The 27295-nt window shown below is 37.1% G+C and overlaps 1 protein-coding gene and 3 non-coding genes across 4 annotated transcripts; 3 read left to right on the top strand and 1 right to left on the bottom strand.

The window, feature by feature from the left end:
• The first annotated feature begins 205 nt into the window (after positions 1-205).
• Positions 206-270, top strand: LOC114270724 (small nucleolar RNA U49). The gene has a single exon (XR_003632020.2). It is a non-coding gene; the product is annotated as a small nucleolar RNA U49 (small nucleolar RNA).
• Positions 271-498: 228 nt separating this feature from the next.
• Positions 499-655, top strand: LOC114270728 (small nucleolar RNA snoR2/U65). Its single transcript, XR_003632023.1, has one exon. It is a non-coding gene; the product is annotated as a small nucleolar RNA snoR2/U65 (small nucleolar RNA).
• Positions 656-683: 28 nt separating this feature from the next.
• On the top strand, positions 684-768 carry LOC114291276 (small nucleolar RNA snoR77Y). Its single transcript, XR_003639335.2, has one exon. It is a non-coding gene; the product is annotated as a small nucleolar RNA snoR77Y (small nucleolar RNA).
• A 3403-nt stretch (positions 769-4171) lies between these two features.
• On the bottom strand, positions 4172-25435 carry LOC114270626 (nucleobase-ascorbate transporter 1). The gene is made up of 14 exons (XM_082879445.1): positions 25233-25435; positions 22076-22173; positions 21496-21672; positions 20771-20871; positions 20607-20682; positions 20395-20454; positions 20114-20301; positions 19937-20033; positions 18203-18289; positions 17714-17772; positions 17529-17620; positions 5545-5622; positions 5307-5464; positions 4172-4622 (listed from the first exon to the last, which is right to left on the bottom strand). Exons 1-14 carry the CDS (start codon positions 25306-25308, stop codon positions 4410-4412), a joined length of 1560 nt encoding a protein of 519 aa, XP_082735571.1. The 5' UTR covers positions 25309-25435; the 3' UTR covers positions 4172-4409.
• Between the last annotated feature and the right edge of the window lie 1860 nt (positions 25436-27295).

Here is a 27295-nt window from a genome sequence, read left to right as displayed (position 1 = left end):
TCAATTCAATCCCATCATTGTATATAAGCCCCCCTCACCCACCCTTCATCCTTGTACCGCATAGCATTGTATTGCCAAAGGGGTCTGCGTTAGGGTTTAGTCTGCGATTTCACTTCCAGAAAGTTCGAAGATTAGCTTTTCAAATTTGTTTTTCTTCTTGTTCTCTCTCTCTCTCTCTCTCTCTCTCTCTCTCTCTGTCTCTCTCTCCCTATGAGGAAGAATTCCCATTGATAGGAAGTGCCGTATGACACTCCAAACCACGGCGGTTCAGCGGCGACCGTACTTCCCATCCACCAATCGTCGTCCCTCTGATTGCATCTCAATCTCAGGGTCCGTTGGTCGGGATTTACGTGCCTTCGTTGTTCTGCCGTGTGTGTATGATTTGAAAAGGGACTCTGAGGGCTAAACATTAGATCTATATATATATGTGTGTGTGTGTGTGTGTGTGTGTGTGTATTAGGGCTAAACTATATGTGTATATTTTGTTTGAATTGTGGAGGTCCGATGCCACGTCGACGGTAGCCAACGAGCATTGACCGGCGATGCTATGATTGGACCAAAATCAAAAAAACTATTTTTGTTTCGCATTTAGATAGGAATCTGTGGATCGATTCAATGCTGTTCGTCCATGGTGCCGGTTTGTGCGATTACAGTTTCTATATTCTTTTATTTAATTTTTGATGAGGCCAATGAGGATTATTATCTTTTTAAGTTGGAATTACCGACTGAATCACCGTGATGACACAGATCGACTATCTGAGGCCTCGATCATATAAATATGTATTATGTATAAAATTAATTTTCTGATAATTGAAAATAGTAGTATTTTATTTGTAAAATACTAGTTTTGTTTTGTTTTTTTTGTCTTTTTTTAAATGAAAAATTATAATTGTTGTTAATCATCAAATTTATGTATTGAGGGTTACATTTTTTTTTTATAACAAATTGAGTAAAAGTTTTTTTTAATATCAACTGCTTCACAACGAATTTTAAGGTTTTATCAAATTATCGGTCCATCATTGGTTACGATCGGGTGGTCTGAGTGTAAATTTTTCACAATTTTCGGTTGGTTGAGGGTAAATTTTTATAATTTTTTTGTTTTGAGAAATTTTCGGTGGGAAAAATTTAAAGGTAATGAACAATGATTTCATTATATTTATTTTTAATTTGATGAAACGTTAAAAGTAAGCTTTTTTAATAAATTTAAATTTAATAATGGCTGTCATGGAATTTTTAAAATGCTCTCACCAATTGGACAATTGGTGAGAAAGTGGATTGATTGAAGTTTGTTTAACAAATTTTGGACCCAGAAATGGTGGATGAATGAACAAAATAAGAGTTTCGAGAATTTAAAAAGCTTGGGCTGATGAATAGCTTTTAATACAGAAAAAAATGGAAAATGAAGGAAGTGATTTGAATCATGTGATAAGAATTTTGGTCTGTTTTTAAAATTTAGTGGGAGTTTTGAAAGACAAGTTTAAAATAAAATAAGCTAATCTTTCTTTAAAAAAAAAGAAAAAAAAAAGAAAAAGGATGAGATTCATCTTGCTTGTTTTCACTTTTTAAAAAATATTTTTTTTAAAATTTTATTTTTTTATTTTTTGTTTTTTTTTATTTTTACTGAATATTTTTAATATTTTAAACAATTTTTTACTTTTTAGATGCACTTAATATAAATACACTTAAAAAGTAAAAAAATTATAAATTTTTTTTAAAAAATTTATTAAATACCAAAAATATAAAAAAATACAAGAATTTAATATATTTTTTTATATTTTTATGTATTTATTAATTTTTTAAAATATTTTTTCATAATTTTTTTTTAAAAATTTATCTAAGTAAAATACATTTAAAAAAGTAAAAAAATATTTAAAATTTAAAAAATATTTAATAAAAATAAAAAAACACAAAACCAAAAAAGAAAATTCAAATCAAATACACTGACTGTTTTTTATTCCCACCTTTCTAGATATATTGTGATTGGCATAATTTTTTTTATTGTTTTTTTCCTTTCTATTACTTATTGACATGTGGTTAGAGAGTTGTGGCTGTAGCGTGTTGTGGGGGTAAGAAAAAGAGGTGTTATGAGGGTCAAGAAGAAAGAGGTCTCTATCATTTCTGTAAAAAAGATCACATTTTTTTTTTATTTCCACAATCTTTACAAACATATGTCAATGAGTGATAGGAAGAAAAAAAAAATGAAAAACAAAAAGTTAGCCAATTTCAATACATACATATGTCAATGAGTGATAGAAAAAAAAAAAAAAAAACAAAAACAAAAAGTTAGCCAATTTCAATACATTGGGATGATGAAGGTCGAGAAAAAAGGGAGTCTCAATCTTTTTCCAAATTAGAAAGTTAAGAAAGGAAAAATATATGTTTGGTTGTATTTGTAGAGTAATTTTGGAAAAAAAAATTAAAAAAATTTGTTTGGTTTGTAAATTTTCCAAACCAATTTCTAAAATTATTTTCACTCTCTTACTTATCAATTAATCATTTTTTTTTTTACCTACCAATTTCTATCACACACATCTTCTCAATTATAACAAATATCAAATCATTCTAAACTCTTAAATTCCAAAATTACTTTCAAAATACACAACCAAACAAATTCAAAAAATTTCTAAACTCTCTTTCCAAAATAATTTTTAAAAACTACTCTCCCAAAACCAAATTAAACATACCCACAATTTTTCTTATTTACTATGAAATTCTTAGCCATTTTATATTGGTTAATAAAAAATTATTAAGCCTTTTCATTTTTTGATCAAGTTATCGCACTGGTTGGTTCAAACCTTCGTTAGTGACCATTTTTTCATGAATACTATTTACATATTTACTCAATTTAATGACTTTAATAATTTATATAATTATAAATTTTTAAGGGTTAATTTTATTTTTAACTCATATTTTGACTTAAATTTAAGTTGAACAATTTCAATTTCAACTTATTTTTTTGTTAATTTTTAAGATATTGTTAATTTGTATCATAATCATAAAATCATTAATGTTGCTAACTAACTTAATGAAAGGATGCAATTGACTATAATTTTATAAAGTAAAATTTATATTAAATTGTTAAAAACGTAAAATTTGAATCAAATTGTAAGAGTAAAAAGTGGAATTATATAAATCAATTCCCATAATATATGATAGAATGGATGTGAATTACAACCAGAGGCTTTGTATACCCTCTTAAGAACGTGAAACTAGGTGCAAAAGCCATTTTCATTCATTGTTCAAATAAGGTTAATCTTTATGTTAGGACATAATTATTTCTCAATTTTCCGGAATTCTAAGATAAACATTAACAACCACAAAAAAGTGCAACATTGCATTAACTAGAACTTAAAAAAAAATAAGAGTCTGCTACTCAAACCAATAAGATTAGAATGAAAATTATAAGATTACAATATTAGAATGACAATGCTAAGGTTTGAGAATTATATGAAATAAAAATAACAAACATGTACAAACGAGACAAAATTTCATAACTTTCTTCATTTCTTCTTCTGTACAAAAGTCCATTTCATTCACCAAAATGTAATTAGACCCAATCCTGTTCATTTAGTATGATAGAAAAACAAAAATCAACAAAAATTTTCTTTAAAATTAACCAAAAATGAGATAATTTGGATAGGAAATGTTTCTGACCTTCTAAAGGGCTAAAAAGGTTTTTCCAAAACTAGTAAGATAGACTAGTCTCACTATTAGAACCACCACTATCACAACTACAACCATTAACACTGCCACCCACATCACCACCACCGCTGCCACAATCATCTCCGTCTCCTCATCCATCACCACAAAACCCAAGCAGCAGCACCGACAACGAGCATATGCCACCTTGTTCAAAGCTCAAACTTTACTCATTTAATAAACGAGCTTGGAAATACAGCTTGAGCTCAAATGAGCTCTAAATAAGCTGAGCTCGAGCTTTTCACGAATAACTTTAGTTTGTTTGCAGCCTGAACCACTACCACACCACCACCGCCAGCACTTCAACCATCACTACACTACACCACTACTGTCACACAACCAGCACCATTGTTGACGCCACTACCACCACACTACCGCCAGTGTCACTGTCCACATTTTTAGATCACAACCGAACACAATAAAGCATTTTTCCATCAAAACAAACAAAGCTTCAGAGAGAGAAAGAGAGTCCTTAGGAAGACTTAATGCCAATTCTTATTATACTAATGTTTAGAACCTAGAAATACATGAATCAAAAATTCTACCAATCTATTGGGACCTGGCTACACATGGGCCCCCCAAAAAAATGGAGACATGTTGCAGAGCTGGGATATCCAGCTCCAAGGAAAACACTAATCACAATGTTAATTGAATTGTGGGTACAAAAAAAGGACATTGTTGCTTTGATGATTTGGATAAAAAAAACCTTGTTATGTTGGTGGAAAGAACCTATTGAGATTGAATGGCAGTGTGTAGAACTCTTCATTCCGGTTATCTCCTCTGAATGTTCTGAACTTCAACCACCATGGCATTCCTCGATCTTTCTTCGATTTCTCTACCTCTATTGTGTTGTCGAGAAACACTGCAACTATCAATCCCACTGTCGGTGGGGAAGAGAATATGGTATTCAGGAATGCATTGAACTGCAAAAGAAACCGGTTTAATATGTCAAGAGTAAATCTGTCTTATTGTACTATAGTGTGTATTATAGTTGCACTATGACACACATACCCAAAAGGGCAACCACGAAGGAGGTCCAATCACTCTCTAAAAAGGAGACAACCGTTAAGTGCATTAAAACAAGTATGTAGAGGCTCCCTTGATTGTATTTTTTGTTTTTTGCTTTCATTTTTAGGAAAACACATATTAGGTGCTACATTCCAAGACACGCCTCATTATTTTCCATGTTACATGTAACAAGGTTTCAAATTTAGAATTCACTCAAGCTTTTTGTCAGTTTAAGATAAACCAAACCAAACCAAATCATTTCAATCTATTCTCTCTCACCTTATCTTTTTGTCAATTTGATATCTATCAAATAATTTCAACCTGGTCTGATTCAAAAATATCCTAATTCTAAAGCTATTAAAATTAAAAAAAAAAAAACTTGAGTCAATATTTAAAATCATCACAAGACTGAAATTGCACCCGGTTTCTGGCTTTGTTTTCTCATACAGTTCCACTACATCAAAACAACATTGAATTTTGAGAATCAAGACAGATGTCCGAACCAGAGTTTTTATTTTTTATTTTATGTATGGACTTTTCAGTTGAATTGTTATGATAACATGGGTTCAATTATCAGGGTTTGTTCAGATTATACTCACCCATCCAGCGTTGGTGTGAACAAGACCTCTGTGAAAAGTCTGGTATTCATTGAAAAACTGAGGAATAGATATCCCAAGGAAGAATGAGAGCCCTATTATAGTGAGATTTCTTATAGAATTCATGTTAGTGAATTGAAGAAATGAGAGGCCGACTGAACCTGCACACACAAAGAAATCTTGTGAAGCGCAGAAAAACAAAATATGAGCGAGATAAATCTTCTCAATGCTAATAGCGTACCCACAAGGCCAAAGAGAACACAGTACAATGCAGCATATATAGGGAAAGGTATTGAAGCGAAAACAGCTCCAAATTTTCCTGCAAACACACCAAAGCATGATGAACTTACTATGTAAAGTTTTTCAGCACTCAATTGAAGCATTTTAGTAGTTGGGGATTATTTTGTTTTTTGGTTTGTTGTGGGGAGGTTGGATCTATCTTTTGTATATTTTTCCTTTTCTTTTTTCAGATTGTACAAGGATTGTAACCCCTTGGTAAGTTCTCTAATACAAATCTTTGTTGCTTATTAAGAAAATAAATAAATAAATAAATAAAATTTACTTCAGTTCAAATTGCCAAAGTTGTATTTGCTTACCAACGTTGTCAAAATCAAAATCCTAAATTGGACTGTTGGAGAAGTTTATTGGATCAGATCAAAAATCATAAGACCTTACTGTAAGTTTTCTGAACAAAACTGTATATTAGTCTTGAAAATTAATTTGAACAAAGAATACATACATCATTTATATAGAGTACCACTAATTCCTAACCCTACATGAATACATTACTGAGATATATAGAAGTCTAATAGACATAGGACACTTATTCCTAATCCGAGAAGAACACATATTCTCACACCCCCGCTCAAACTCAAGGTGTTTTAGCAGAAAACACTGAGAGTTTGTCAAGAAAAAACCGAAACCGAAACCGAGCAGTGGTGTGAGTCTTAGTGAAGAAGTCAGCAAGTTGCAGAGCCGAAGAGACAAAAGGAAGCGAGATAAAGCCAGACTGCAGATGCTGACGGACGAAGTGACAATCAATCTCAATATGTTTTGTCCGTTCATGGAAGACTGTGTTATGAGCAATTTGAATAGCACTTCGGTTGTCACAATAGAGAGAGGTTGGGGAAGATTGAGGGACGCCCAACTCAGATAAGAGCTGACGAAGCCAGACAATTTCAGCAGTAGCATGAGCCATAGCACGATACTCAGCTTCGGCAGTAGAACGGGCAACAACAGGCTGTTTCTTGCTTTTCCAAGAAATTAGGGAATCGCCAAGAAACATACAGAAACCAGAAGTAGATTTACGATCATTAACATCACCAGCCCAATCAGCATCAGCATAAGCCACCAAGTCTAAGGAAGAAGTAGAAGAGAACAGCAAGCCCTGAAAGATAGTACTGCGAAGATAACGAAGAATCCGAAGCAAAGCAGCCCAATGTGTAGAGCGAGGGGCAGAAACAAACTGACTAATTACATGGACAGCATAGGCAAGATCAGGGCGAGTAACTGTCAGATAGACTAAGCAACCCACAAGCTCGCGATACAACGTAGGATCATCTAGAGGAACCCCATCAGTAGTGTTAAGCTTTACATTAAGTTCAATGGGGGTATCAGACAGCTTAGTGTCAGTAAGTCTGGCACGATGGATAACCTCGTTAGCATACTTAGCCTGGGACAGAAAGTAACCCTTAGGAGAAGAAGCCACCTCAATGCCAAGAAAATACCGCAATGGTCCCAGATCCTTCATTTCGAAGGTGCGAAAGAGATGCTGCTTGACCTCAGAGATAGCAGAAGAGTCAGAGCCAGTGATGATCATATCATCTACATATAGTAAGAGGGCAACAAAACCAGCCGAGGTATGTCTTAGAAATAAAGCAGAGTCGGAAGTAGAAGGATGAAACCCAAGCTCGGTAACAGCAGTCTGAAAGCGATCATACCAAGCACGAGGAGACTGCTTCAGACCATATAGAGCACGCCGAAGACGACAGACTTGGCCAGAGGAATGGTGAAGACCAGGGGGAGGACGCATGTAAACCTCCTCAGTGAGAGTACCATTAAGAAAAGCATTCTTAACATCCATCTGATAAAGGGGCCAAGAACGAACAGCAGCGACAGAAATCAAAGTACGGACAGTAGTCATCTTGGCAACAGGAGCAAATGTTTCCTCATAATCAATACCATACTCCTGGGAGAAACCTTTGGCCACCAGACGAGCTTTGTAGCGCTCAAGAGAACCATCAGAATGAGTCTTGACTTTGTAGACCCATTTGCAACCAACTAGATTCTTACCAACAGGTAAAGGAACCAACTCCTAAGTACTCGTTTTCTGTAGAGCAAACAACTCATCCTCCATAGCTTGAACCCAATGAGGATCCTGACAGGCCTCCTTGTAAGACTGAGGTTCTGCAAAAGAGTGAATAGCAGACAAAAAGGTATGATAGGAAGTAGAAAAACAAGTATTAGACCAACCCAACCTTTTTGGAGGATGACGCGCTCGAGGAGGATATCGGTGTGCAGCAGGATCAGAGTCGTCAGAAGCAGGAGGATCAGCAGCAGGGGTAGAGACAACTAGTAGAGGAGGAGCCTTACGACGAGAATAAACTAACAACGGAGGAGAAGAAGAAAGAGAAGGAGAAGGCGAAGGAGGAGACGAAGGAGGAGGCGAAGGAGGAGAAGTAGTCAGAGGTGAAGCAGAAGGAGAAGATGGAATAAGCTCAGGAGGAACTATGGAGATGTACTCATCAGATGGGACCTCAGAAGGAAATGGATCAATATGAACCAAATCCTCTTTGGAAACTGGGGCGGTGAGAGGAGGAAGCTGAAAGTAAGATAGACGTTCGAGAAAGGCAACATGGCGGGAGACATAAAGGCGACGAGAAACAGGGTCATAACAACGATAACCTTTCTGAGTGAGACTATATCCCAAAAAAACACATAGGACAGATCGGGCACTAAGTTTAGTCCTATCTTTACGGGGTAAAAGGACAAAACACGCAGACCCAAATACACGAAGGAGGGAGTAATTAGGAGGTTGAGAAAAGAGAGCCTCATAAGGAGATCGACCCGAAAGAAGGGGGGTAGGCATACGATTGAGAAGAAAAGCAGCAGTAAGAACTGCCTCACCCCAAAACGGAGCTGGAACGGAGGCAGAGAGAAGAAGAGATCTAGCTGTCTCAAGAAGATGACGGTGTTTACGCTCAGCTCGGCCATTTTGGGCAGGTGTATCAATACAAGAAGTTTGGTGAATGGTACCCAAGTTGGCCAAATATTCACAGAATTCAGTTTTAAAGTATTCCCCACCCAAGTCAGACCGCAAAATTTAATAGTAGATCCAAACTGTGTAGTGACCATAGACTGGAAAGTACGATATATTTGGTAGAAGTCAGACTTATGAGTCATAAGATAAACCCACGTGTAACGGGTGCAATCATCTACAAAAGACACATAATATACTGAACCCCCTTTAGTAAGAACAGGAGAGGGTCCCCAGACATCAGTATGCACAAGAGAGAAAGGAGAAACAGAAATAGACGTACTTTATTAAAAGGTAAAGCTGACATTTTAGCAAGTTTACACCCCCGACATTCATCAATTTGACTAGGAGAAACTTTACCCAATAATCCTGACTGAGCTAACGACCGTAAGCGGTCAACAGACAAATGACCAAGACGAGAATGCCATAAGTAAAACTGACTCGACTGAGAATCTAATTGAAACGAGGAAAGTGCAGCTGGAGAGGTAGATAAGGGGAGATGCAAGCTTTCAACCACATAGAGATCTCCAATTCTACGACCGATCCCAATCTGCTTCTTGGACACCCGATCCTGCACACAACAGACAGAAGAGGAAAAGATAACATCAAAACCAGACGCATCAAGTTGACTGATAGATAACAAACTGACAGATAACTGAGGAACATAAAAGACAGAAGGAATAGTAACAGCAGACATGGCAGAGGGTAAGACAGACCCAACAGATAAAACAGACATACCAGATCCATTAGCAGTATTAATAGTAATAGGAACGGGTGGGGGAATACAATTTTGAAGTAAGGAAAGGTGAGGAGTCATATGATGTGAGGCACCAGAATCAAAAATCCAAACAGAAGAAGGGATACCTGAAGAAGACCCAAGCAAACCTGAATGAAGAGAGGTAAGAGCGGAGGCAGATGGGGATGACTGAGAGGTGGACAAGATATGCTGAAGTTGTGCAACCTGAGCACTCAGGGAAGCCAAGTCAGGATCGGGAGCCGGAGTAGATGCAGTGTAAGCAGCAGGAGGTCGGAAAGTACTCGAAGTAGTACCGTGGAACTGTGTCTGAGAAGACGGAGCAGGCTGACGTCCCTTTTTAGGACAATTGTTCTTCCAATGACCCCTCTGATGGCAGAAAGCACACTCATCTAGCCCTAATGGTCCTCTCTTGGGTTTTGCAGTGGCCTGAAGTTGATGAGAAGGAGGGGTCGATAACAAGGGCGGCTTGGCAGGAGCCAAGAATACAGAAGGAGGCAAAGTCTGACTGGCCGTCTTAAGACGAGTTTCCTCGGAGAGGAGTTCACGAACAATAGCATCCACAGAGGGAAGAGGAGATCGGTGAAGGATGCCACCTCGAATAGCCTCATACTGAGGGGAGAGAGCTGTTAAGAACTGGACTAAACGACCCTGTTCCCGAAACTCAATATAAGCGTCTAGTATCTTGAGACTAGGTGGTTCCATAAGAGCCAACTGATCCTAGAGACCTGTCATCTCAATATAAAAGTCCTGAATAGTTTGATCCCGCTGACGAGCACCCTGAATAGTTGTTTCCAACTCATACCGCTTGGCAAAATTGGACTGCTGATAAACATCGAGTAAATAATCCCATACTTCCTTGGCAGTACTGTACTTGGAAAACATCATTCCAATACGGTCATCCACAGAGTTATGAAACCAGGTAAGAACTTGGGCATTATCACAATCCCAAGTGTCACAGGAAGACAGATACCCTTCTACTTTTGGGTCCGATGGACGAGGAGCAGAACCAGAAACATAGCCCCATTTTTTTTGACCAAGAAGAAAATTTTTCATAACACTGGCCCAATAGGCATAATTGCCACCATTGAGTTTACATTTAATAGCTTGAATTTTAGGGTCCATTATTGTAATAAACTAAAGACAAATGGGTCAAAGAGGAATAAGGGTTTTAATACTGTTGATAACAAATCACGGAGACAGAGATAGAGAGATGAGAACCAGGGTTGCGAGAGAGAGTCGCAATGATGAACCGGCAATGATGAACCGAGATGAAGCCACAGAGAGAGAGAGAACCAAAGTCAGAAAATCGCGAGAGGGAGTTGCGATGATGAACCGAGATGAAGCCGACGAGGACTGAGAGAGATACGATGATGCAAGGGCGATAATTGATCGTGATTTACAGCCGATGGGTTGCGACTGAACAGAGAGGCTACGGCTGTTAGGGTTTCGACTCTGCAAGAAGGCACGGAAGAGGCAGAAACAGACAACCAGCAGGTTGTGACGATGGGTCTTGACCTGAACCCAGATGGATCGCGATGGACAGACGAATCACGATGGTTGGGTTGATTTCGAACCAGACGAAAACGAACAGAGATGGTTGCTAGGGTTTCGAATCCTTCAGATTAGGGTTTCGAACCAAGCTCTGATACCATGTAAGTTTTCTGAACAAAACTGTATATTAGTCTTGAAAATTAATTTGAACAAATAATACATACATCATTTATATAGAGTACCACTAATTCCTAACCCTACATGAATACATTACTGAGATATATAGAAGTCTAATAGACATAGGACACTTATTCCTAATCCGAGAAGAACACATATTCTCACACTTACAACAAAAGAAAAATTACATAATAATTTAATTTAAATAGACATTTCTTAAAAGTATACACAATAAGCCAAAAGTATACTAAAGAGGAGGAAAGATATTGTGAAAAATCAACTGCTCCATGTAATATGTAAATATAATGTTACACAATTAGAAACTCAAAACTAATAGTTTTACATTTCATCCACACAAAAAAAAAAAAAAGGTGAAAGATAAGAGTTTTATAACAAAACACTTGCACACTACGACAATGCATAAAAAGGAAAAGAAAGTATTTAACAAAGTTGGAATTGAATATAAATGGAAAACTCAAAAGAGCAGCTTGGCCCAATGATAAGACTTGTTGTTAGCATCCTAGTGGCACGGGTTTGATTTATGACAATAGTCTCTAAAAATTTGGGTAAAAGTTGTACTTCTTGCCCTCCTCAGACCTTGCTAAGGTTGAGTTTCTTCTTTCGACTAGTTTTTTATTTATTTTTTTTTTTTTTGACAATCGGTAGGCGATAAATTACAAATATGAGAATAATTACAACAAACTGGACAATTATAGTTTAACAATGCATATCCGGAAGCCTAAAAACCACCAAGCCCGACAATCACCACAAAGAATAGCCCATGGGTATAAATAAACTCAATACAACCCTCATAATGAGGGAGCAATAATCAACCTTTGCCTTCGGCAAGAATTGACCCTTGAACTCCTAGACAGGAGTGTACAAGAGAGGCTAACTGAACTAGTTCAAATGGTTTTTTCAGCTATTTAGTTTTCTTAAAATATTGCAACTTGTGAATGTCTATTTTCCTAGTTTGTTTTTCTTATTCTATTTGATTTAATAAGGTTTATTATCTATTTATTTGGACCACGTAAAATTGGTATTTAGGAAACAAACCTAATTTTTTTTATAATAAAATAAGTCATACAATACAAAACAAAACTTACATATTGGATCTAGTGCGATTGGGATTCCACAATCCTTTACGTTGTGTTTGGTTCATGGATTTGGGAAGGGATTTAGAAAGATGTGGGTGAGAGGTGTGGTTAGAGGTAGTCTGGGAAGATGGCGGGCACTTCAATGGTCTGAGATCACCGGAGGTAGAGAGGAGGAGGTCAAAGCAAGCTTGGAGAGGGAGAGGTTGGCAGTGATAAACCTTGAACATTAATGTAGAGGGTGAGAGGGGGTGTTTAAGCGTGAGACTTAGTTGTATTGTTGTTGTGTCTTGTTGCATATACGATACGTTATATAGGCCACAGGAGTATTGGAGCCCAAGCAAACTGTTGGATAGGTAGCTCATTCTCCTTAACTCTGCCAGAAGTGATATAAGCCCTTCTGCCGTCTGTAACTTGACGGCAGGCGAAGAGCAATGTTTCATGACAGACAGAAAGTAACATTTCATATATGTATCGGATGACATGAACGTAAGGTCATTGTTGCCTCTTCTTCAAGCTTGGTTGAGATGGAGTTGTCTTAGCAAGAAGACAACCATCTCAACGATCCCATGACTTCAGCCGCCAGTCCAGTATCCTCTGATGATCCCGAGCAGTCGTGCATGGGTCCTGCTCCTAACTCAGGCATCCAAGTAGATGGATGGGCCAAGGCCCACCTCAGTGTTCAGGAGAGCGAGGGGCTCGCTTCCAAGCGACCAAGTAGGAGAATGGGCCATGGACGTATCTCAATGTTTCCAAGTGACCAAGTAAGAGAATGGACCGAAAGCTTACCTTAATACTTAGGAGAAGGGCTCGCTTCCAAGTGAGTAAGTAGGAGAATGGGCTGCGGGCCTATCTCAATGTTTAGGAGAGCCAGTGTTTATCAGTCCAGTCCAAGTCTAGTGAACTGAGGACTGATTATATTGTTGTTTGGTCTTGGAGCGAGGTATGAAGGACCATGGGCCCTGTGGGCCATGGTGCTACCTGTTGCAGGGCTCTTCATATTTAGATATATTTAGGCTTATATGTATGCTCCCTCTTAGGCTAAGCATATAGTTTTGGTTTTGCGTGGTGCCTTGTGTCACGCCCTGAGAATTTCTGTGGCACAAAGAGCAGCGTTTAAGTGTGCCGAAGGCGCTAGAAGGTTCCGGAAGGTGTGAGAACGGACTAGTATGTTGGAAGGCTCTAGAACCTGGTGGAAGGGTCCGGAGTGGCCTAAAAGATTCCAGAATATGGTGAAAGAACCTTGGAGGGTCCAGAAGAGTCTGGATGGGTCTGGAACATCCTAGAATATCATGGAGAAGCCTACCATGTACTACACTAGAATAGAGAATTCTAGAAGGTAGTAAAAGGGTAGTTGTCCTAGATATTTCTATGGAGGGTTCTAGAGGAGGGCTTGTAGCCCTTGGATCAAAATGATACTAGCCATCCATTGAGGAGGTGGATGGCCATATAAAGGGAGGAGTCTCATTGGTAGGAGATCCAAGAGAGGAGATCCAAGAGAGCTGTAAGAGTAAAGCACTTGTGAGAGTGAGAGCCTTGTAAAGCTTTGTACACAACTATACTTATATAGTGAATACATTCTTCCACCTAAACTTTGTGTTTTAGTTAGTGTAGTCGAATGGGGAAGGCTAACTTAGGTGCAACCAAGTGGGTTGATAAGCATCTAAGGCCGCACGGTTGGCTTGGATAATCCAAGGCCGTGACACTTGGCACATGGGAAATTTCCAAACGAACAATTTCAACGAAATCTTTCAATTTCTTATTTTACGCCCATAGGGCTCGCCATGTATCAAACATATGACATGCCCATGAAATGCCCTATTGGTCTGCCACGTGGGTGGAGTTTTGGTGATATGGCACCCGTAAGACTTGCTACGTATTGGGCTTGATATAACTACATGTAGAAATTTAATGTATAAAGAGAAATAAAGAATTGTATTATTGATTCATGTATTGATGTATATTACAATGATTCATGATTCCTATATATAGAAGAGGGTGAGTGTGTAGTAGGTAAGGAGTAAGTGAAGTGGAGGTGGTAGTGGTGTAGTGGGTTAGGTTTAGTGGAGTAGGTGAGGTGGTAGTGGTGTAGTGGGTTAGGTTTAGTGGAGTAGGTGAGGTGGTAGTGGTGTAGTGGGTTAGGTTTAGTGGAGTAGGTTTAAGTGGGTGAAGTAGGTGGAGAGTAGGTGGATTTTAACAGCCCCCCGCAAACTCAAGGGGGATAGGAACTAACCAACTTGAGTTTGGAGAGAATAACAAGAAAATACATAAAAATAAAAGAGGATAAGAGACACTGTTATGGTCGTGTCAGACCATTGGTGAAGACACTGGATGGTGGTGTCATAACGTTGTAGAGGACACTGTATGGGGGTGTCATAACCATGTAGAGGACATTGTATGGTGGTGTCATAACGGTGTAGAGGACACTGGATGGCGGTGTCAGACCGATGTAGAAGACAGTTTATGGGGTCTTGTCGGACCGTTGTAGCAGACAATGTTGTGACAGTTTACGGAGTCTTGCTGGACCCTTGTAGAAACTAACCGGAATCAATGTCGGGACAGTTTACCGAGTCTTGTCGGACCCTTGTAGAAACTAACCGGAATCTATGTCGGGACAGTTTACAGAGTCTTGTCGGACCCTTGTAGAAACTAACCGGAATCTATGTCGGGACAGTTTACAGAGTCTTGTCGGACCCTTGTAGAAACTAACCGGAATCAATGTCGGGACAGTTTACAGAGTCTTGTCGGACCCACAAAGGAGCTAACCGGAATCAATGTCGGGACAGTTTACAGAGTCTTGTCGGACCCATAAAGGAGCTAACCGGAATCAATGTCGGGACAGTTTACAGAGTCTTGTCGGACCCCTTAAAAAATCGCATCCTCAAAAGGTGCGCCCAATTCATAAAAAGGCGTGCCATCAAAAGACGTGCCATCAAAAGGCGTGTCCACTTTATCAAAAGATGTGCCATGAAAAGGCGTGCCAGTTTGTCGGGCGTCAAGAGGCGCGCGATGCGCGTGGCAGCCTCGGCTATTTAACCAAGACGAAGGCAGAGGCTGAGGCAGAGAAAAAACTGAGAGAAACCTCTGAAAAATCCTTCGTGTTGCTGAGAAAGATAGTTCCGTTTGCGGAGAGAGATAGTCTGTAATACTCTGTTGCCCAGAAAATAGTCTGTAACACTTTGTTGCCCAGAAAATGGCCTCGTCTTCCCGGAGTCTGCTCACCCTCTTTCCCGACCTCAACGAGTCAACAAGAGAGAGAACTGGAGCGGTAGCACTGGAACCTCAACCGAGTGCCCCGGAGTTTACTCCGCTGAACTTTCCGATGCGGTCTGTGGAGCAAAGAATGGCAGTGCAGTCGGATGTGGAAGCAAATCAGTATACTCTGAAGGCATGTGTGGAAAGCATGACGGCGGTCACAAATTTGTCGAACCGGCTGCAGAGTAGGACAAATGAGGTGCAGCATTTAAACTCCCAGCTGGCTCTGCTCCAACGCATGTATAAGGATGCGCGAGCAGAGATAAGCGTGCTAAGGGCAGAAAACAAGGAGCTGAAGCGGAAGGCCACCGTGATGTTCCGATTTGGAGGGACGCCATATGCTGTAGTGGAAGAGCAGGGAGGAGGCAACTTGCTTGGTGGTCTAGGAAGCATGGAGGCTGGGCAGTCACGGGACAATCAAGAGAAAAGCAAGAAGAAGAGACCCGCAGTAGAGTAGAGAAGAAAAATCCCACTGTGGGTGCGGTTGTTTTGTTTTTTGTTTGTTTGTTTGTTTGTTTTTTTTTTTTTTTGTTTTTTTTTTTTGTTTTTTTTTTTTTTGGATGTAAAATGGTGATCGGGGTGAGTCCCGATATGAATAAAGCAAGTGTGTTTGGAAAACTCGAATGGTAGGTGTGGTAATGCAGAAAAATTAACTGGAATGAAATTTTTTTTTTTTTGTTTTTTTTTGATATTGGTATCATGGAGTGGGCGGTGGTACAAAAATATTGTGTAGAAAAAGAGGGAGATGGTGGAAAATTATTGTTTAGACAGAGAGAAGGCATGTGAGGTGTAAAGTGGAGGACAAAATAAAAGAAAAAAAGGTGAGAAATGTGATGATTTCTGTCCCTTCGCACAAAAACAGTACCACTAAAAGATGTTGTGGCTGCAAAGCCTGAAAAACTCAATGCATCAGTGGTTGATGGCGGAGACAATTGGAGTGTGGGACAGAGACAGCTTCTGTGCTTGGGGAGAGTCATGCTAAAACACAGCAAGATTCTGTTTATGGACGAAGCAACGGCTTCTGTCGACTCCCAGACCGATGCTGTCATTCAGAAAACCATTCGCGAGGACTTTGTGTCGTTTACAATAATCAGCATAGCTCACAGAATACCCACAGTTATGGACTGTGACAAAGTGATGGTTATGGATGCTGGATGGGCAAGGGAATATGAAGCCCCATCTCAGTTGCTCGAGAGGCCTTCGTTATTAGCCCAACAATACTCAGATTACTATGCATTTAGAGGCCATGAGGTGTACCAAACACCATTCAAGGAGGGGAAGAAAAGAGGGTCTGAGAAGCTTGATCAGAAGCAGGTTGTCCATAGGAAGTCCATTGATGCATTTGGACAGAGGACTTCACAGTATAGAGGTGTCACAAGGCATAGATGGACCGGTAGATATGAAGCCCATCTATGGGACAACAGTTGTAAGAAAGTTGGAAGAGGCAGGAAAGTGAAGGTATGTGTACAAAATTCCAGCGGGCAGCGAAGGCAAGGTTGCCGGCCGGCTGCCCGCCGGTGAGAAAACAAAATACGGGCCTAAATCTTATGGCTCTGATACCATGTATAAATTTAATGTATAAAGAGAAATAAAGAATTGTATTATTGATTCATGTATTGATGTATATTACAATGATTCATGATTCCTATATATAGAAGAGGGTGAGTGTGTAGTAGGTAAGGAGTAGGTGAAGTGGAGGTGGTAGTGGTGTAGTGGGTTAGGTTTAGTGGAGTAGGTTTAAGTGGGTGAAGTAGGTGGAGAGTAGGTGGATTTTAACACTACACACAAAAGACAAAAAGAAAATGTAGGTGAAATGTGAATGGAATATAATTACATTTCATACACCTTTTTCCTTTCCATTTCCCTTTCCAAATCCCAATCCAAATCTATGAACCAAACACAGGCTTAAGATCGAACTATCAAGATCAAAAGGTCCTACCTATAAGGAATTTTCTACATGATTTGGATCAATTATGCCCAAATGGATTATCTTAATCGGTATTCTGATAACCATGTCGTTTAAGTAATAAATAAATAAATCCAAAACACAATGGACTTGATTTCTACCGATCAAACCATCAATTTTTGATACTCAAAAGACAAAGGCTTATGCATTTCAATATATGGATATGGGCTGTGATAATTGAAACTCTTAACACCTGAATTCAGTGTTTTCATAATTTGCATGTACCAACCTAAGGTGGAGAAGAATATCATGAAGCCAGCAGAAATTTGAACGACCCTGCGACTTCCAACTCGGGTGAGTCCAAGGAGTCCCACATTTTCCCTGGAAACATAGCCCAGTTATCTGTCAAAAGTTTGTATCTTTTACCGAAAGAAACGTGACAGAACATTATACTTGCAATCATAATTTACTTACACTGATATGGTAGAACCAGTGCATGTTCCATACAGACCATCAAGCAAAACACCAATACCCTGCAAAGTGATAATGGAAGGTTTTTTAAATATACACCAATTGGTACATAAACACAGTGATTATTAGCTGCATAAAAGAAACAACATTGGTTAGTGGCAATTATCGACAAAACAAGAGTAGTTGTGCAAGCACGCATTAAGTAGAGAGTCACAATTCATAGGAATGAAATCTGAGAACATTTTTGCTGTTATGCGAAAGGTGCATAAGATGTCCTCTTACTGTATTTGAGCTGAAAAATAGATATACTCAAAGATAATATTGTGAATTTGAGACTACCAATGAATTACACGTCAAAATAGAATACTGTTCAAACATGATATTACTAGGGGTACCACACAAAAAAAATAATAATAATTATATTTCAATTTGGTCATATTTTCCAGGATGTTTATGAGATTCTTGACAAGAAAATGTGTCAAATGAGCTCACCTGCCAGCCAATTCCCCGGCTCAAAACATAGGCGGGAGGTGGAGTGGCAATTGCCAGCCGAGATGCTGCCATGTATGCGCCAGTGGACTGCATCATAAAAATATAAGGAGAATATGAACTTTTGGCCAGTCAGATACTATATCCAAAAGTCATAAGTATGTTATAGAGAAATAGAATGTCATAGATACTTCCACTAGTAAGGCGGCTTATCACCTGAGAATTTCCATCAAGTTGATCTAATGTAGCCAACAATGAAGTCATTTATTTGCAGTTAGCTCTAAGAATAGAATATTTTTTTCATAAAAGAAAAACTGACAATTAGTAGCATACATAAAGGCCAAATAGAGTAAAGTATGAGAAATAAATGTTTATGGTTATTACCACCAGAAGTTCATGGAATCCAGTTATTGTCCCATGGCCACTTATTTTTGAATTAATTTTTTAATCGACCCTAAGTATGCTGGTGATTGAAAAAGGAACTTTTTGATGTTGTGGATGGTTTATGGCGAGCTGGCTGAGGGATGCTCTCTGGGAAGATGCTAAGCACTGAGTTGGCTAGAGTCTAGAGATCACCGAGGTGGAGAAAGAGAGACCAAGGCAGCCTTGATGTGAACCAAATGGTTTAGATTAAAAAAGGTTCTAAACCAAAAGAAAGAGAAGTATATGTACCTAGGGCATTAAGAATTCAATTTCAAGTACAACTTTGGTAGTTGCTTTGATGCATGAACAATGGACATCTTATTCTTGTTATAAATCAATTCAATGGACCAGTTACTGTGTGGTATCAAGCTGTCTGGTTTAGTTCCCAGGCCACAAAGAACAATTTTGAATGTATTACTTCTATATTAGGCAAGTTAGGATTTTGGCAGTGGCGGCTCCAACAATTTTTGAAAAGGTAGACATTTTTTTGTCAATCAATAGAAGGTAAATTACAGATATTATGAGAATTACATCAAAATGAACATTCAATTATGAAATTCAACACACAACCACAAATATATGACAAACCCAACAAAACAGAAGGCAGACAAGGGATGCGTAGGTAGACAAAATCGAATCTCAAACCTCCTAGTGAGATGCATGGACTCTTGGTAAAAGGGCTAACTTTGTAGACATTCAAAAATATTTTAAAATAAAATGTTAGGTTTGGAAGTTGGTAAGAAAGCAAAACTTCATTTTGGCTAAAGATAGTTGTTCACAATTTTGATGAATTTGCTCAAACCAACAACTCAGGGTGTTCAATTTTTATTTTTATTTTTTCAAGGGTTCATAGGGTATACAATTTTTTTTTTTACAAAAGTGACAAATGATCCAAAATATAACTTTGTAGACATTCAAAAATATTTTTAAATAAAATGTTAGGTTTGGAAGTTGGTAAGAAAGCAAAACTTCTTTTGGCTAAAGATAGTTGTTCAAAATTTTGATGAATGTGCTCAAATCAACACTTCATGGTGTTCAATTTTTATTTTTATTTTTTCAAGGGTTCATAGGGTATACAATTTTTTTTACAAAAGTGACAAATGTATCCAAAATATATATTACTAGTATTATTTCTTTATTAGATTATTCAAATGAATACCATCATGGCATAGTGACACCACCCCTGATTGGTGCTTAGGAAGGAGGCTCCAAACTTGAACTATAATATATGAACCCATTATGAGGTAACAATATTGTGTAGAATCAAGTGCTCAAAGATTTAAAAGTGTGCAACTTAAGGAATCTAATTAATACCTCAACCATGGACACGAGAACCGCTGACATCATGGCAAAGGAATGTCCCGCTGAAAAAGTAGGTGGGCCCCACTGCAGAGGATATGGGAACATGAACCTGAATTAGCATGTCAAATGTATTATTAGAACCAGCAGAAACACGTCATAAATTAAAGAGAATAAAAATTACCCACGAACCATGGGGCAGTCGTTATGAGATAAGCTTTGTCTGTACGGCAACTGACTTGAGTCATTGGAGGTTTGTTGCGGTAGGCCCCACATGCAGTCAGTATAACCGCATAGATCCAGATGATTGTAATACAAATCAAGATAGGAAACCGTTCAAAAATGGGTAAATCCTTCAGTGGTCTCACATGCTTCAAATACTGCAATTACATCTCTTATTTATGTTAAAGGAAAGATTTAATTATAATGAAAGAGGCTGAAGACTAACTGTAAAATTTTATAAAAGCACTTACCTGTGACAATCCAATGACCAACAATAGCATGGGTATCCCGATTTCTACACAATTACCTAGCTGAAGTTCAGAAATTGCAACAAATAAATTTGCAGAAATCATTATAGAAAGGCTTGTGATGCAAATTAAGACAATAGAAAGCATACTATATACTTAATTCCAACATAACTTCATTGGCTAATGAACACTTATTAGCATGTAAAAATACCTACCGCAGGAAATCCTCGTTGAAACAACCCAAAACCAACCAATCCAACCACAGGTGCCATACCAAGAGGACTGAAAAAACTGTAAAGAAAACCGCCAATAGCAATAAACACTGTCATTCTGAACACAGTTGTATTATACCATCAAATTCTAGATGCTATAACCATACCGCGAAAAGAGACCCCAAACTTGGCTGTAACCTAGGATGATTTGTATGCTTGCTGCTACAATTAAAGCCCCCTGGATAGCTCGCATTGTTTGTGTAAATCTCTGCAAACCAAATTAGATGTGAAGACCTCTTTCAATACCCCCTTAACAAATGTTATTTTGTACAATTTCTGCAAGAGAATGGAAAAACCTAGAAATCTGTAATTGAAAGTCAGCTTGATGCTGACCATGGATTGTAACCTCACGATCATTACTTGTAAAAGCGTTTCAGATCAATAATGTGAGGGACACTAACAAACATACCAAGTAGACACAATATTAGGTGGGCTCTACATCAAGTGGTGGAACCCACATACAAGGCTTCTATTTTAGTTGATATGTTTGTTGGTGCATTTGTTAGTGTTTCTAGCATTACTGGTATCAGATACCATATGGAGATGGAGTCATTGAATTTTGTCTTTCATAGTTTTACAGATAAGTCCACTGGTATATCGTATAATCTCAAAGACCATCATTTGTATTCATAAACACTTTGCAAAAGAAATCATCTTGACATATTAATAGATAATCTCATGTTACTCTTCTTACCCTCATTTTTTATGAATTAAACAAGTTTGCAACAGAATAGAATTTAAATTATTTATGACCAAGTAGATCTCAATCACTAAAAAATAAATAAAAAATGAAAAGGGGAAGGGGAAGAGGTGCAGCAAGATGGAAACTTACAGCATGGGGTTCACTAATTTGTTGCAGGGATGAGTCATTTATTATGTAAAGTATAGAAATGGCATAAGCATAGGAACCTCCAACAACAGCTGGCAGCCTGGTTCCAAAAAGCGCTTGGAGAAGTGTGTTAATGCCAGCTACAAATAGAAGAGTTTGTATCACCTGTGCCTTATCACCCTGGTATAAGAGAAACAAAACAGTCAAAATAAATTTGAAAAGACAAAGATAGGGTTGAATTATGTGAGGAGGTCCACTTTAGACCTACCATAGTAACAAATCCCACAAACAAGATCTAGGCCAAAATTTTCCTTATATACAATTACCACAAAAATCCCATGTTCTTTGATCTGGAGAGTGTGATAGCAAATGACTGGTCAAGGGAATAACATACATCTGAAATGGCAGCATCTAGACCAAGGATGTCACCTAGGTGGGATCCTACTATGAATAGGTTAAAATTTATTGCATATCTTAAGAAGATGGTTCGTGAAGAAGTCCATAAAATGAAAATCAAGACTTCCTGTAATCACATAATGACAGTTGAACAAAGAGAGACGAAAACTAAACAAAAACAGCTTACATTAGTTCCACCCATTAATGGGACAAGAAATGCAGGGATCATTACAGTTGTGCCCAGCATCAATATGTAGTTCTGAAATGCTAACAGAACAGTTTCAGCTGCAACATAAAACATAAATGAACATGTGAAAAGAAAAAGAATTCAGTATGAAGGCAAACAGTCTCTGATGCCTAATGAGAAAATGATCAAGGTTTCTTATTTCAAATTCAACATCAATGTTTGTATTAGTCCCAAAATTGGTGAATTCTGTTGAGCTTCTAACAATTAAATTTTTTATAAATAAAGGAAGAAGAATAAGAAGAAGATAGTATAGTAAGACTTCCAGTTCATGGAAAAATGGAAATCTTAACTTATACTCAATATACAGAGGTACAAATATATAAACATATAGATAGCAAAACCCCAAGGTATATTTCTTCATCGACCAAAATCTAGTCACTTAAAACAACATAAGTGAGCATACCACTTCATTGCTCAATATGCTTCTATTTGGAAGATCTACTTTCACTATCTATTCCAATGATCCAATCGACACTTTTTGTATCTCTTTGCAAGGTATATATATGTATCTTACGCTTTATACAGAGGATGACAAAACCGTATGTAGTTGCATTTAAGTTCACCACCCCTAACTAAAGAAGCAAACAGTTAACTGATGAAAATAACATCCTTTTTGTGTGCCCTAAGTGGAATTCTAGCTGGCCAATTATGGCAGCCAAATTATGTCACCAAACAATCAATATCACATCATCCCTAATTGTTTTTCTTCTTTTTGAAAACAATGCAAGTAGTCCTAACCCTCTTAGTCTATATGCCAAGTTTTGAACTCGCCTTTCTCAACTGATATTTCCCATGGTTCACTGAATAACCATTAGATGAATAGCTCATTGATCATCCCAAAGGTTAAGACCATGAATCCTGCTTTGACTTTGGCACCATCAAGAGTCATGTCTTTGATTCAACTGTAAAATCCATGTCTTCAACCACGATGCATTGCATTTTAATCTACATTTTTTGCATTTGAGTTCATTCAGATGACGGCCTATCTCAGAGCTTCTACTTGTTGATGCCACTGTTTTCATTGAACATGTTTTGATCATATCAATCAAGACACCGTTAATATAATCTCAACACGGGTCACTAAAGTTCTCCACACTTTAGATTGTCAATAATTAGATTATCCAAGGTGATTCTCCTCATCTCTCCTTAATTGAAACTTCTAGTGTTAACCATATCTAGCTGGCTCATAAGCTGACCCAAAATCAAAGCGATCAAGCCAGAGCAAATGTGCATGCCAAAAGTATTTGGGATGAGCGCATCTCTAAATTCTACACCACATGAAGAGTGACAACTTTTTAAAGTAAGTTGACCTATTAGGGAAACAATTAACCCTAGTATAAAATTGTATCTCTTACTTTAATCAAAGAACATGAAGGATTAGGATAAGCAAAGAAGACAACAAGATCAGAGCTCTCCAATCAGTGATCAAAGTTTAAACCCTTAATTCAAAAGGATCCATTTATCAATACACTAGGGATTATATACCCCCTCTTGGCAGATCCTCGACCACAAGAGTCACTGATGATCACACTCTGAATCCCAAGCTAAGCATTGCAGACAGCCTTCAATTATTCACTATATGATTAAATAACCCTTTCCTCATGACGGATTTTTCTTTCTGTCTTTTTAATTATCCTTCTTGTACCTGTATATATCTTGAACTCTAGAGGTCTTTTCCAAATTTAATGCATCATTCTTCTCATTCACCATTAATTTCAAATTCCATGTTGACCAGATCAAACCCTCATGTTGGAAAGTGATGAAATCATCAGATCATTTCTGAAACAATATCAATCAGATAAACCATATCCCAAAGCAGTAATCAATCCATAATTTATTTCGCATAGTTAGGGGCTAACATGATACACAGACCCATCAGAGGCATAGGAAGTTGTGAAGATGTTTTCTTAGAGAGACAAAATTAATGTTGCAATATTTTCTTAGCAAAGATATAATGTGTGCCTAATACAAATTAAGTAGAAGACAACTCCAATGAATAAAAAGACGACAAAAATACAAAAATACCCTTAACCCAAAAATAAAATAACAATAATACGAAATGAAGAATACATCTTCACAACATTAGTATCTATAGAAATGGTATAAAAACAAGAAATTTTATACAAAAACTCCATCCATTCATGATGATGTGGCAATTGTATTTTTAAAATTATGAGCCATAATGGAGGTTGTTTTTAGGTTCGAAATGAAAGGGCTACCAGCAGCCACATCATTTTGTACATTAGTCATGTACAATCAACCACCGGAATAAAAATTAAAGCTTGAGTAAATAAAGAAAACCAATTAGTAAACATTGTATATTATTTAAAGCACATTATCCGAGCTGCTTCGGGTATACTAGAACACCATATAACTAGGGTCCCCATTTTTTAAAGCAGCATATTAAATATTCTTCAACAAAAGATCTCTCAAATATTCTCCACATAAATATTTAAATCAGTCATAGCATGCTTGTAGACTCCATGACATCTACTAAAGCGCGCCGGGGGGGGGGGGATTTACTATTCTGGGATTTGTCAGCAGTGGAGCATAATTTCTTCCATCAATAACGCCCTGTTTGGATGCAGAGAAAATTCTGGGACACGGAAGAAAGAAAACTAGGAATACCCAAAACAAGATTCCACGTATAGCATCTTTTCCAACAATTTCTTAGAGAATAATAGGAGCCCAAATGAATAAAATGTACAGACTCCATTGTTCTATAAAGAAAAACCAGTCAAGTCACAGCATTATCATCCATTTTCCCTGTCACCCACTACGAACCAAACACCAAACAAGAAAATAGCTTGAAAAAAAAAATGATTTTGGAGTGAAAAATAGAAACAAAAGAGACGCTTCTGTGAAGTTTCACAATGCCGTAATGCCTCAGGCTTCTATCGGGCAAATGGCATTCAAAAAACAGAGACTACTCTGCAACTTCAAAAACCCACAAACCCCACAAACCCACTTCACATTCAGAATGTTTTCAGATGCTATGCATAGATTCTAGTAATCTGCAAGTGTGAATATATATATATATATATATATAGAGAGAGAGAGAGAGAGAGAGAGAGGTGGGGGTTGAGGGGACACATACCCCATGGAGGATTAGAATCTATGCAGTATTCAAGGTCTTGGAGCTGTTCCATGGGAGGATGGGTTATGTCTGCCATTGTTGAAACTTCGCGAGCTTTCTTTCTTTCTTCTTTCACACAGAATCAAAATAAAGAGAAAGAGAAAGAGGCAGAGAATAATAAGAAGAGAAGAGGAATGAGCGAAAGAAGGGAAATACTATGCTACACACTCATCAGCATGTGTGTACAGTATATATTGTATAATTAAAAATATATATATAATTTTATATTTTTTTAGTTATAATTAAAAAATAATTATAATCAAATATTATATAAAAATTATGAGTTATAATTAAAAAAAAATTATAATTATAAAAAAAAAATGATTATAACTAAAAAAAATTATCATAACTTAAAAGGTGTATAAATTATAATAACTTAAAAGGTGTATAACATAGGATGTGCATAGTAAAATTTCCCGCGAACAAAAGGACAAAGTAAAAGCACACTGGCACACACAGATAGGAAGTGAGAGAAAAGTTGAAAGAGAGAAGGCAAGGCTTTCATTTATATTTTTATCGGAAAATGTTAGGCGGTCTGAATTTTTGTAATTTAAATGATTTGAATATGTTTAAATGATGTTATTTTATATTTAAAATGATGTTGTTTTAGGTATTTTAAATCATTTAAATTATGATTTTTCAGATTACTTATCATTATTGATTTTTATATATCTGGATTCATGTTATTCGTCTCACATTTCAATTCCCCAATAAATTTACATTTAAATAATTTAAATTTATTGAACTTTTGGTTGGCATTCCAATCTTTGACTAAAATAATTATAAAATGATAAAATCAATTAAAAAGCTAATAAAATAAAAATATTATATTTAAATTATAATTATTTTATTTTTTCTTTTATAAAAGTCAAAAAAATTAAAAAAATTATTTCAAATAAAACTTTTTAACTCAAATTGAAATACTCAAAAAATTAACTCGCATCTCAAAAGGCACCTTAAAAAATTAATTAGCTCTTTCAGCAATACACAGATTATAAAATTAGACGTAATTTTTTTATATAAATGTGAAAAGAGTTTATAAAAAGTGGGACTTATCCATGGTTCCATTGTTATGTTGGGAAATATTATGATACCCATTTTTAAAAGGTATGTATCATATATATTAGTTGTGTTCGCGGATCGGTTTTGTGCGGTTTGCGGTTCGATTTTGACCCGTCCGCATGTATGCGGTTTGGGAAAAAGTCAACCCGCAACCGCCCGCAGTGCGATTTGCGGTTTGTGCGGATAGGGTTTGTAAATGTGCGGGCGGTTTGCGGTTTACACTTTTTTCTTTAAAAATTAATTTTTGAGGTTTTTTTTCCCAGCGAATTTAGGCATCATATTCATTTTATATATTTGTGATAACAATTTTTTGATGAGTTTACAAATAAAAATTGAATATCAATGCATTAAATGAAAGTACCCAAAACAAAGAGACCCTACACTAGCATTTTTGCCATGAAAAAAATGTATATCAATGCATTAAAGGTTGTACTCAATTAGAATTGCCAGTTCAGTAATCAATAATCAAACTATAAGTTCTATCGACCATTAGAAGGAAAATTTTATTAGGAAAAAGTGGATGAATCACCAATGAAAATCATATAAGAAACCAAGTTTAGAACTTGATAATTCTACGACATTAAGAAAGTTAAGAAATACTTAAAAATAAGGATCCTAGTGTCATAGAGAATATAATGGTGCTCCTGTAAAAGTTACAAAGTTGGTATATAAAAAAAAAAAATAATAATAATAATTAGAGTGCGGGCGGTTTTTGCGGGTTGCGGGTTTAAACCGCGACCCGCCCGCAACCCGCAAATTTGTCATATTTCAAACCGCATCCGCCAGCATTATGTTTGCGAAACCGCCCATTTATATGCGGGTTGGGCGGTTTGAGCGGTTCGGATAAACCGTTGCCCACCCCTAATATATATCCTATAATTAAAAAATATATATCATAATTTTATATTTTGTAAGTCATAATTAAAAAAAATTGTCATAACTAAATATAATATGAGGTATAA

This window comes from Camellia sinensis, chromosome 7 (genome assembly GCF_055761805.1).
Source record: "Camellia sinensis isolate YWXY chromosome 7, ASM5576180v1, whole genome shotgun sequence".
Lineage (NCBI taxonomy): Eukaryota > Viridiplantae > Streptophyta > Magnoliopsida > Ericales > Theaceae > Camellia > Camellia sinensis.
The sequence above is the reverse complement of the archived record's forward strand: the minus strand, read 5'-3'. Positions and strand labels throughout refer to the sequence as shown.